Source organism: Phalacrocorax aristotelis, chromosome 6 (genome assembly GCF_949628215.1).
Source record: "Phalacrocorax aristotelis chromosome 6, bGulAri2.1, whole genome shotgun sequence".
Classification (NCBI taxonomy): domain Eukaryota; kingdom Metazoa; phylum Chordata; class Aves; order Suliformes; family Phalacrocoracidae; genus Phalacrocorax; species Phalacrocorax aristotelis.
Genome location: NC_134281.1, coordinates 45,278,443 through 45,291,748, shown reverse-complemented (window position 1 = coordinate 45,291,748; position 13,306 = coordinate 45,278,443). Strand labels below are relative to the sequence as shown.

General features: G+C 43.6%; 1 protein-coding gene across 2 annotated transcripts in view; it reads right to left on the bottom strand.

Annotated features, from left to right (window-relative positions):
• The window catches only part of GLIS1 (GLIS family zinc finger 1), a 215,307-nt gene that overhangs the window by 27,251 nt on the left and 174,750 nt on the right, over positions 1-13,306 (bottom strand). For both annotated transcript variants that reach the window (XM_075097589.1, XM_075097590.1), the window contains exon 6: positions 10,713-10,845. In XM_075097589.1, the coding sequence (XP_074953690.1) occupies positions 10,713-10,845 (133 nt within the window). The remainder of the gene's footprint in view (positions 1-10,712; positions 10,846-13,306) is intronic.

Sequence of the window (13,306 nt, the reverse complement as noted above, 5' to 3'; positions counted from 1 at the left end):
TGAAACCTCAATAAAATGTGAGGAGCAGTGAAGAGAAAATTTTAATGAGACCATGAAAACAAAAGGTTTACTAGTACACAGAGGTACTGAAGGAGTCTTGATGTTCCTTTTTTTTTTAGGACTCTGGCTACTCTCCCGTACCACGGCAGTCAGGCACCAATAGTCAAGTGTCTATCATGCCCTCAAGCACATATTTTGTTGAGGAAGCTTTGTCCAAGAAGCTTTGTACAGGACTCTTGGATTAAGATGCTGGGTTTAATTTTTTTGGTTATAGTCTCCCTTCTAAAGAGTAAGCCATGCACTAAGACCATCTAGGGTATCCGGGGATCGGGGCCGTAACACTGACTTTTGGCATGAAGGCTGCATGGAGGGCCGGCATCTGCAATGAGGGGAGATGCAGAAGTGCTTGCTGCCTGGTGTTACGAACACTGCAAATCCACCCTATAGCAGGGGGAAAAATAGACCAGCTTCTAGTAAGTGCAGTTCTTGGAAAAGTCTAGTCCTCCTTTTCTCAGTTTCTCTGCCCTCCTCTTCCTCTTCTTAAAGTTTGCCTGTGACACATCTCCCAGAGTTTTGGCCCACCAGGGCATGCCTCCCAGGGAATCTGCACACTGAGGAGGACTAGAGCAGCCACTCACATTGTATTCTGAAGGCTATGGGGAACAAATGAAGTCTGCCAGCTCCCACAGTGTCCAGCTCTACTGTATGGAAGACCCCACACCCCCTCTGAGGCCTAGTTTATTTGCCTCTCTCTGCCTGTAGCATTCACCTTCTCTCCCACTTGTGTGCAGAGCTACACATTCAGGATGAGAGAGCTGTGTGTCAGCTATGCTTGGACATGTCCCATTGTCACTGACAGGGTTCTAGATGGCAATTCTCCCAAACCCTCTCAGTGACATGGAGCAAGTAGAAAGCATCATGAAGATCTGGAGCAATGGGGAATGTGTGACAGCCCTCCGGGTGGATAAAGCACAGCTGAACGTCAGCATCTGTTTCTGCATGATTGAAGAGCAGAACCATTAAGGCAAGATTCCAGCCACCTTTGTCAGGGACTTCAGATGAGTCAAAACCTCTCATGAACAATGGCTCCTCAGCTGCTGACAGATCTAAAGCAACAAAAATGAACCACATCATCTCTGTCTCCCACTAGACAGAACATTTGTCAACCAGCCAGTGAAACCAACTTGCTTTCTGCACTGAAAGCCAGACTGAAGGGGCTTTAAGAAGTCAGATGTTCCCAGGTGATGGTGGGATTTATTTGTCAAAGACTCTTCTGATAACAGTAAGTCAGTAGCTAGGATGCTACATTGTGAAAATGTTGGTTTTCTAATGGTGGCTTCAGTCCATTTTATAATACAATAGTTTCCACTTCCCCCAAATCCTTACTGTTCATACATGCATTAACAGGCTTGGAAGATGAGCCAAATACTAATTTGACCTTGACTGTACGGTGTCATTTCACACTTCAGCTGTATTTCCTACAACATGCAGTTCAAGTATATTGGCAGCAGAGCCTAGAGGAGACTGCTGAACCTGAAAAGAGATCTTCATGCTCTCTAAGGCTAGCAGACTATTACTGGGCCCTGTTGATAACTCACTCAAAGAGCTCAAAAACCCTCAAAAGCTAGTTTTAGCAGTGTGGTGGCCAGTAAACACACTCAAATGCTTTATCTTGCAATCCCACCCCTGAACAGTTCATAAATGTTTAAGAGGTCTCTCCTGGTCCCTTCCATACTGTCTCAGCTGCTGAGGATAGTTCAGCTCTTTGCTTGAGGTGGATGAGAAAGAGAGTAGCAGAGTACTTACAACCAGCTTGCCCCTCTAGTGAAGCAAGAAAATGTTAAAAAAAAAACACCCCACACATAGAATCATAGAATCATTAAGGTTGGAAAAGACCTCTAGGACCACCAAGTCCAACCATCAACCCAACACCAACATCTGTATGTCCAGAAGATAAGTCCTGCATGACCCCGCGCACTCAAACCCACCCCATTAGAAAACCAAATGAAACCAGAATCCCTGTCACCCCAAGTTTCTGCCACGCCCAACCACTACGCAGAGGAGTTTACCCATCTGTGGAACTACTAGGGTGGACTCCCGTTGCCCACTCTTGGGCTTGAAAAGATGTATTGCTGTGGATCTCCTCTCTTATTTAAAACAGGGCTTCTTCCATCCACCCTGAATTTTTCCGTCTTTTGACTTACTGATCACACCTTCTTTGGAAAAGGCCCCTACTTGGGGCATATGTGAGGCTTGTAGGGTTTGTTCATCAGAGTTTTCTTTTTCCTACATCTTTATTTACCACAACGCCCTCATTCATGCTCAGTTTGACATGTGGTGTCTCTTGTCCCTGACCCCACTTCCACACCGCAGCTTGTGCTGCCTCACCCCAGAAGCCACTGGCTCCCCTCGCACTGACACCCCCTCTCCACAGCACCGCTAGATCAGCAGCCCACTGCAACATCAGCCAAAGCATGTCAGGGTAAACCCAGCTGTCCCCATATCCTCTGTGACACTTTGACAAATGTGGTGCTACATGTGTGCTGCCTGCTCCCAAGCAGCATGTGTCATAGCTGAGCCCTGCCTGCCTCTCCCACAGTGGGAACACTAATTTTGGGTGCCACTCTCTGGTATCCAGCTGCCAGTATTCATGAAACTTGTCAGAACACAATTATCTCTGAGGCGTTTGTCAAATGTGGTTGAGCTTGGCTAATGGATTTTAAAAAATACTGTGGGGAAGGGGACTGACACACATGTGGACAGAGAGGCGAGCAAAATGATCGCATAAGCCTTGCTTCCTAAGGAAATGAGGCTAAACCCAGAGTCCTGATTTGTACAGCATGTACCCCTCGAACACAGGGCTAGTGGGAGGAATGGGGGGAGCTGCAAGGCTGCTCTGGCATCAGACACAGCGATGTGTGCCCCTGGGCCTGGTGGTGAGGCTTTGAGACTGCACAGCCTACCATTTTCATGAGGGCTGTATCCGCCCCTGAAGCTTCTGGATAGTGAGAAAGCCGAAACATGAGCCAATGTAGACAAAGAATCAACCCTATTGTTCACTTGCTTCACTTGCATGGGGTGTCTGCCTGTAATTAAAGAGTACTTTGAGGGCCATGTGGCACACACAATGGAAGATGGGATTTACTACAAGATTCCATGTGAGTCTGCAATGAGACATTAGTCATTTCTATTGAGTCACTGAGAACCAAATTGGTACTTATTTAAAGTTAAAATTTATTTATCTTGCACAGTGCAAAAGAAGGGCACTCCAACAGAACATTAACTTTACTTCCTTCAGAGTGAGAGACCTTTCTCTGGTCATGGGCACTGTGCAGGGTGTACTCTACTAGGCACCATGAATGCCATCAGCTATCCGCCATTTATGCTGCTACTGGAATTCACTTTGACTGTAAAAAGATTTGATATGAATATTTTTAGTCCAGACTTAAGACACTCAAAGTCTGGGGCTGCTGTCACTGACTCCACGACTACCTAATGGTATCTTTGCCAAGGAAATACTGGCAGTGGCAGTTTATCAGGAAAGAGCGAGAGTGAACTGCCTTGCTCAGGGAAGCAGGAGGTATCTGCTGATATGAAGATGTGTAGGGTCCTTCCCACTGCAAAGCCCTAACAGAAAGGAAGAGTTGATTGAGGGGAGAGATATGCTGCCTTCGCTGCATGGATCCCTGTGCCCAGGAAACTAGGTGCCTCTACAATGGAAGAAGTCAAGGGGGGAAGAGCAGTTGCTATTCCAGCCTCAGTATACTTTTCAATACTTCTAAAATTTCACTTCTTTTACAGTTTTTCTTTATTTTCAGCAGAGAGATATAACATTCTGAGCACCTGCAGTCACACAGAAGCCTTTGGAGCTCTTATGAATGACTACTCCTGCAAGTGCAGCCCACTTCAGGACAGTGCACCTTAGGCCTCTTCACACATTGACCGTCTTAGCTTGTAAATATATGTCATCAATCAGTATTTCAAATGGCTTGGCCTTTAACCTTAACATCTGTTGCCAAAACAGTACTCTGAGCATCTGTGACTAGCAGCTTTTTTCCCCCCAGCTTTATGCTGAGACCAGAAAACCAATAATAAAACATGCCCAGAGAAAATGCCCAAGTGGAATTACCTAAATGGAGACACTTCCTTTGCAGGGAGAGTGATACGAGCTCTTGGGCACAGCTAGAGTTGAATGCATGCAGCCATGAAGCATCGTAGTTATGGGGAGGAAAAAATGAGGAAAACTAAGCAAACAATGGGTTCCTCTGACTGCAAAACTTTCTTTAGCTCACCGCCTTACCCAGTCCTAAGCACAAACCTGCTTTGAAGTTGGACACAAGGGATGGGAGCTTTTTAAATATTTCATTTTTTCTGTGATTGGCTTTCATCCCTGACATATTTAAAATGTGCTTTAACTTGGAGAAAGACAAAACTGAAACTCTCCAGGAATCCAAGTGATCCCTAAAGCCCAGAGCTCTGCACATTAATAATGTGGTGTCCTGGGGGGGGGGTGGGGGTGGGGGGGTTGGGTTAGGAAAACCCCCCCACAAACTCAGAACAAAACCCCAAACCATGAACATTTGCATATTTTCGAGCGGAATCAAGAGGACCTCCTATACTGTATTTATCCATATATAACCTATATAGAGTATTACAGCTGATTTCTCCAGAAATATTACTTCTGCTTATTTGAAAAAGCAAATGTACAATCACTGCAGACTATAGGTGGCAGCAGGAATGTCCTTATGCTTTAATTCTGCTATGTCCTATGCTTTAATCAGCACTTTAGCTTATATGCCCTAAATAACAACAGAGGAACAGTTTTGCCTATGAAATGTACTCCACATAGTATGAAGCAGTATGAAACAGTCTTTCAAACCTTGATTTATTTTCCCTGGCACTTTTTCATACTATGCATGTGATGGGGTCTTATATGGGGTGACCCAATGGAAGTACCAGGGGAGATTTACTAGGTTTTTTACAACATCCCGGTGATGGATTGATATAATCAGCAAAGAAATCATGTCAGAGAAAGCCAGTGTTATTGATAGATAAAATCCTTAATTTCACAAGAGGTTCTTAGAAATGGCTCTGAGAGGTTACGGATGGTCTGTTTATCTGTAAGCTAAAAACGTTTTTCCTGTTTTATTGTTGTCACTTGAAATCTGAGGCTATTTCTGAGGTTCTGAAGTGCCGTCTGTTCTGAGGGAAATGTCACTGGTGTTTCCTGTCCTGCCTGGAAACAAGAGGCAAAGCCATGCTTCAGCTACACTGGACTGCCAGGGGTGGAGAGCAATGGCCCTGAGTTGCCCTCACAGATCTTAAAGAGTGCAGACGACAAAGGCAGAAAACGGAAATAATTCCCCCAAGTCCTTCCAGCTTTCTGCCACTTTTCAAGGAACCACATATAAACTGTGAGTGCAGACTCACAGGGGAATAATGTTAGAATGGCAGGTTATTTCCCTTTCTACTGTATTCTGTTCATCAATTACATTCCAACATTTTAGCGCAACTTGAACTAGAAAAGAGAATAGGAGATGTCAAGCAGGATGCATTTTTTGTTTTCATTTTTAAGATTGGCATGAGAAGAAAATCAGGAGAGTCTGGCCTAAGTAATTTTTAGTAGTTTATTACTTTGCTCTTACAAAGTGAAATATATTAATAAAGTGCATCAGCTCTTCCCTTGGTGCAGGGAAACTAGCACCAGGTATTTTTGGTTTTTAACCCCAGTTTACCGCTGGATTTCTCTAAGCTTCAATAGAAACAAGCTAGGGTTTGTCTGGAATGCCTGTACTCAGTTACTAAATCAATTTAATACATATTTAGTAATACCTAGTTAAGCCTCTCCTCCACAGTGGAATTGAAAGAGAATAAAGTGCGTCTTAAATCAAGATAGATTAATTTAGCTCTAAGCTAAATCATTTTATGAATAACTTTGGATTTTAATTGTACTGAACATTTTCTAATATTGACCAAGTTTGAAAGTAAAGTCTTCAAAAATGGCACCCCTGCCTCTTTGCGTCTCACTGTGGCTCGGCTCTGCAATCTGAAGACTTCCTCCTATGAGGAAAGGCTGAGAGATTCAGGGTTGTTCAGCCTGGCGAAGAGAAGGCTCCGGGGAGACCTTATTGTGGCCTTCCAGTACTTAAAGGGGGCTAATAAGAAAGACAGGGACAGACTTTTTAGTAGTGCCTGTAGCGACAGGCACTAGGGGTAATCGTTTTAAACTAAAAGAGGGCAGATTCAGACTAGATATAAGGAAGAAATTTTTTATGATGAGGGTGGTGAAACAGTGGCACAGGTTGCCCAGAGCGGTGGTAGATGCCACATCCCTGGAAACATTCAAGCTCAGGTTGCACAGGACTCTGAGCAACCTGATCTAGTTGAAGATGTCCCTGCTCACTGCAGGGGAGTAGGATAGATGACTTTTAAAGGTCCCTTCCAACCCAAACTATTCTATGATTCTATGATTCAAACTGCCCTCCACTCTTAGGCATAGCATATGGTGTAACAGGTGTCCTGGTTTCAGCTGGGATAGAGTTAAATTTCTTCGTCGTAGCTAGTATGGGGCTCTGTTTTGGAGTTTTGCTGGAAACAGCGGTGATAATGGGGAGATGTTTTAGTTGTTGCTAAGTAGCGCTTACACTGGTCAAGGACTTTTTCAGCTCCCCGTGCTCTGCCGGGTGCACAAGAAGCTGGGAGGGGACACAGCCAGGACAGCTGATCCCAACTGGCCAAAGGGATATTCCATACCATATGACGTCATGCTCAGTATATAAAGCTGGGGGAAGAAGAAGGAAGGGGGGATGTTTGGAGTGACGGCATTTGTCTTCCCAAGTAACTGTTACGCGTGATGGAGCCCTGCTTTCCTGGAGACGGCTGAGCGCCTGCCTGCCCATGGGAAGTAGTGAATGAATTCCTTGTTTTGCTCTGCTTCCACGCGCAGCTTTTGCTTTACCTGTTAAACTGTCTTTATCTCAAACCATGAGTTGCCTCACTTTTACTCTTCCGATTCTCTCCCCCGTCCCACTGGGGGGGTGTGAGCGAGCGGCTGCGTGGTGCTTGGTTGCTGACTGGGGCTAAACCACGACAGTCCATTTTGGCACCCAACATGGGGCACGAAAGGTTTGAGATATCGACAGGTTTGACTGGAATGTGCTAGATGGAATTCATAGCGGTTATTGCTGTTTAGCTATTAATTGGCAGGCTTCTGTGCTTGCTATGGGGCTTGCCTGACTTACTGTATGCCTTAAAATCTAGTGCTCTTTAGGGGTGCTTTTTGCTTTCGTTGCTTGCTGTACTGCTGTACTGCTTATTGCCTTACCCTGCCGGGCCTGGGAACATTCTGATAACAGCCATGGCGATGCGCCTGGGCTGGCAGATGCCAGGGCCCAGCTGCTGTTTCTGTGCTGCTGCACTGGACAGCTGGAACTCCAGTGTGAACTCGAGTCAAAGGGACTGTGACCTGTGGATGAGTCCATATGGGAGCAGGACGCCCCAAAGCATCTGTGGCTGTGTATAAGCCCATGCCAGAGCAGGTATACCTCTGAGGTAATTGTGGCTGAAGGATATACCCATCTTGGAGAAGGTACACCTCAAAGTGTCTGTGGCTGTAGATAAGTCTGTGCTGCAGCAGGTACATCTTGAAGCATCAGTGGCTGGGCATGAGGTCATGCCGGAGCATCAAAAAATGCATGGCCACGGATAAGCCCACAACGGAGCAGGCTTACTTCTGGAGGGACTGTAGTCATGGGAAAAGCCATGTTGGAGCAGGCTATGGAGGGACCACATCCATGGGCAAGGCCGTGTTGGAGCAGGTTTACTTCTGGAGGGACTGCAGCTGTGGGTAAGGCCATGCTGGAGCAGGTATAGCTCTGAAAGCATTGAGGCCCATGCAGAAGGCCACGCTGGAACAGGCGCACCTCAAAGCAACTGTGGCTCTGGATAAGTCTATGCTGCAGCTGGTATACCACTGTGGCTCCTGGGTAAGGCTCCACTTGGAGCAGGCACAACCCTAAAGGCCTACAGTCTGTGGATAAGTCCAAACCAGAGCTGGGGCAAGGGGAGGAGGTCATTACAATGTTAAACCTGATGGTCTGATCCAAATGGACCAGGGGTGGAGATTGTAATGGAAATACCTTTAAATTGTTCTGTCCCAGGATTTGAGTTACATATTATGGAAATTACTATAGCAGAGACCCCTTGTTGCTAGCCAGGCTGGGAGCAAGGGGACGAGTTCATTGCAATGTTAAAACCTATAACCTGGCCCAAAGGGACCAGGGGTGGAGATTGTGATGGATATACCTTTAAATTGTTGTAACCTGTGATTTGAGTTGCATGTTAACAGGAATTACTACAGCAGGAACCACCCGAACCAACGGAGGACAAGCCTTTCAAGAAGCAGTGCAAGTGCAGCAGTGACCCGACCTGAGCTGGCTTTGGTGCCCAGTAACTCCATGCAACACACCACCTCTCCTGTCCTGCATGACCACAAGAACAGATGGAGACCAAAGCTGTGGACTAAATGATATCCATGTATTTTAGCAAAGGATGGGAAGGGGGGTGGGGAGGTTAATGAGGTTGTATTGGATAGTGTAGAACCTGAGCATGATGTAAATGGTATGGAATAAGGGGTGGATACTGTCCTGATTTCAGCTGGGATGGAGTTAAATTTCTTCATCGTAGCTAGTATGGGGCTGTGTTTTGGAGTTTTGCTGGAAACAGCGGTGATAATGTGGAGATGTTTTAGTTGTTGCTAAGTAGCGCTTACACTGGTCAAGGACTTTTTCAGCTCCCCGTGCTCTGCCGGGTGCACAAGAAGCTGGGAGGGGACACAGCCAGGACAGCTGACCCCAACTGGCCAAAGGGATATTCCATACCATATGACGTCATGCTCAGTATATAAAGCTGGGGAAGAAGAAGGAAGGGGGGATGTTTGGAGTGATGGCGGTTGTCTTCCCAAGTAACTGTTACGCGTGATGGAGCCCTGCTTTCCTGGAGACGGCTGAGCGCCTGCCTGCCCATGGGAAGTAGTGAATGAATTCCTTGTTTTGCTCTGCTTCCACGCGCAGCTTTTGCTTTACCTGTTAAACTGTCTTTATCTCAAACCATGAGTTGCCTCACTTTTACTCTTCCGATTCTCTCCCCCGTCGCACTGGGGGGGTGTGAGCGAGCGGCTGCGTGGTGCTTGGTTGCTGGCTGGGGCTAAACCACAACACCAGGCTTCACATTCCTGCCCCAAAATTAGCACTAGTCTGTCCAAAATGGGGTTTAGCATGCATTATTATTTAAACAATTATAGAATGAGAAAGTGACTAATATCTGTTATATCTTTTTTCTAGAGATTCTCTCCAGACCATACAAAGTGCTAGATATAAAATGTTGCCATATATCTATCCCATTTCTAATACACAGCTGTCTTTAAAAAATGGATAAGATATTGGGATGTGTCTGGAACATGACAGAGAACTACACAAGAAAATGCCACAGTGTCAGCTTATAAAACAAGTGAATGGTGTAATCTGGAATTTTGTGCCTAGTATTGGTTATCCCATCCCAATATGTATATTAGAGGGTTAGAGAAGTTTCAAAGGCTGTAACATGAATGGTTCTCCAAAAGTAGGTTCCACCAAATCAGACCAAGTAAGAGTCTATGTGTATATTCTTCTCATCAAACATCATCTGAAAGTTGCACATGCAAAATTTATCACGGAAAGTAATTTTTAAAGAAAGCGTGGTCTTTGCAACTCACTGATACATGATGTTGCTGAAGCCAAGAATAAATTTACTACGAAAATTAGAAAAAGGGCTAAATAGTTACATGGATAAAAAGAGATTTGGGAGTGAAAACAACTAAGTGAAAGGTTCCCCTCTCTCTCTAATCTCTACAATCAGTGGAGGGATATGGGTGCCTTCACAGGGTGAGGCAGGTTACAATTAAACTGCTGGCCTTTGAGAGTTCCTCTTTCTCTCTGTTGGCTAAACAAAGAACCTCAGATTGCTACATTCCTGATTCAAGATCCTCTGCTGAGGTTCAAAAGTAGCAAATCTAGATCTTATTTTTAGCAGAAGGGAATGGAAGCATCTTTTTCTCTTCCTATAAAATGTATAGAGCAGTCTAAGGTCCCTGAAAGGGGCCAGCTCTTGTTAAAACCACAAGAAAGAAAGAAAAGACAGACAAGAAGGATTGAAAGAAAGATTAAATATTAGAAAAGATAATTAAAACAACATGTTTGACATTTCAAATTCAAGTTTTTGCTCCATTCATACATCACCATATTATTTGTTGTAATCACACAGTACATGATAATACACAGCCTCATCAACACTTCTGCAGCTCCTGAAGAGCTGGAAAACCTTATTGCTGCGTGCCTTTATCTTTGCTCGAACACTCATTTGGCTTTAGCGAAGTTCATGCACCTGCATTCTGCTGAAGCCAAGGCAAACTTTTTAAGAGAACAAATTGATAGAGGCTGAATTTCAGCAGGGCTGCTACCCCCTTCATGTGAAATTAATAGGGGCTATTTGGCTGGCTAACTCTGAAAAAAAAGATTCAGGCCTTAGCAAACAACTTACAAAATTATTTCATTTTATTTGTTGGTTTGGGGTTTTTTTCATCTTCCATAGTGGCAAATCCGACCCATAAACTTTTCTGGTTTAAATCCTGTATTATATGTCATATTTAGCACCATACTTATTAGAAGTATTCTTACCTGTAATTAAATCATGATGACCTACAGATCTACCACATTTCCCATCCAAAATGTGTTGTGAAGATGTGTGGAGTTGTTGTATAGCTAAGCATTCACTTAGTACATCTTGTTCGATATCAGTACATGAATTTAGCTACAAGAGGAGGATAAAACAAACATTTTATTTCAAAGTAAACCAAATGACTTCTAATTAAATTCATATGTCTCTTTGCTTAAAGATTATCTATAGACAGAAGGAACAAAATGTCTTTCTTAGGACCTTGGTGTAATTAAGGATGTATCTATTACTTACTATTTTTAATTAAAGATAATTTTGGTTTTCTTAAGCACATGAGCTAAGTGTGCTAATCTTAAATCAACAACAGTTTGCTTCAGAAAATAATGTACCCTATATTTCTTCAAACCATCCTCAGTAATTTAACTGCATATTTTCAGGCTTTCTGTAGTGTCTTGGGTTCTGTGGCAAAAGGATTGCATCACTTTGTAGTTGTGACACTTGGAAAGACATTTGATAGGGAAAGAAAAGTGTTTGTGCTTATCAGATTAGAGCTGGTGGAATAATTCGCTGTCAGTAATGTGTAAAGAGGTATCACCGATATGTCAGCTGTTCTCCATGTAAATTAAAGCTCTGGCAAAAGCGTCTGAAACAAACTCTTGAAAACCACAATGTCGATCATATTAAAAACAGCAGGAGAGGAGAATTAAGAAAGAAAAGCATTTCTAATTTTCTTTCAAACATGCTGATGTTGCCAAGCTTTTGTCATAATATAGTGCTCACATTACACAAACAGCCATCATATTCTATAGCCATTAATAAATAGTTATTGTCTTTACATTTACAGTTTTGCATACCGATCTCCCCTGGGTTTGGTTATTCTAAATAAAGGGTCCAGGCAAACCTATTTAGAATTCTGCTATAAAGCCATTTGTCGGTTCAAGATAAACATCTAACACTTGGATCACAAAGTGCATCTGCAGATAATTAAACTTAAACTACTACTAAATTAACAGCTAACTTTCTACTATTTTGTTCTTGTAAAGCCTTTCAGAACAACCAAATATTACCACTGCAGTCACCTTCTAAGCTATGAACTAAATGTTCAGGATTCATCTGATATAAGTCTAAGCTCGGCCATTTTATTTTATACCAGAGATGGCACATTTTGGTAGCATACTTCAACCAAGACATGTGGGCAGAGCAGCCTGTTAATTTTTCTTTCTTGGCTAAGTCATTTCCACTCAGAATTCCTGGCAAGCTGATACCAACAGACAACTGCCTTTGCTGAGTTATAACAAAAAATGAGCAAGCGAGTACAAACAGTCTTTTCCCCTTTTTTCCGAAGCAGACTGTCACCATTTCAATAACACTGAGATTTACTCAGTTTTGAAAGGGGCTTTTTTCCTGTAATACATTGAAGTGAAATATTCGGGGGGGGGGTATTATTTCTTTATGAGTCAGATTTGCTTTGGTCCCTTTCAAGAGAGCCTGATCAAAACGCACTTTAAATCTGCTGCTTTTTTCAGATGCCTTTTAGGTTCAAGGAAAAGAGAGTATTTGTAAAGTATTCGTAAAGTTATCGTGGGTAAATGAGACAGGAAATCTGAAGATAATTTCAAACCACTGGAGGAGCCCAGATTTAGACTGGTCTACCAAATAAGGTGTGGGAGGCAAGGAACTAACATTATTTTAAGATAGACTTGATAAGTCTATGGGAGTCTATGTACATGCATGCAGGAAAATTCCTCAAGCTAGGAGATTAAGAGATATGAAACTCTGGACATTTGACATCTTGGTACATCTGAGCAGCTTGAGTTTGCAATTTGTGTGTACCACATTTGTCCTGTATTGATTCTATGCTTAAGGCCTCCCACTGCTTATGCAGGAAGTACTTTGTGACCCTTACTGCAAAGTCTGGATTTAGTTTTTTTCCCCACCCTCATCCGTAGAACAGGAAATAGGCCTCACCAGGTGACAGGGTGTAACAGTGAGGACTGTTCCTTTGTCCAGATGTAAAGGATGTTAACACATTAATGCATTCAGCCCAGTACACAGAGCTGAAGAAATAATCCCTGTGTTTGGTATTAGGAAATAATTCCCTCCTTCCTTCCCCCAAGAAATATGTCAGCAACCACAGGAAGGAAAGATGGGAGGTTCTCTCCTTTGGAACAGGGAGCATGGTTGCTTTCCACAATCAGCTGAGAATTTCATATAACAAAATCTTCCTGTCACAAAGATCTTGCTATTGCAAAAGACTTTGGTGCCAGCGTCAACCTCTTTCTGTGGCCAATTACTGCTATGGCTTTCTGACTCTTACTCTCATTAAGACCTAAAGATTGCTCTAGGGAAGAATTTTGTGACTTGTGGTGTGGGAGGTGTGTGCACAGCACACCCTGTGGAGCCTTCTAGAGAGCTGTAGGGAAACCACATGGCCTGATAATACAAAATTGGGCTTGGAAACTTGGCAGTCCTTTCCAGTCCTACCAGGCTAAATAAGAGTTCTGACTAGACCTGATACACGTAAACAACTTGATCCTGTGGATATCTGGATGGGTGCTAGGTATGAGTAGTGTTGCTCCCAGGCACAAAGCTCCAC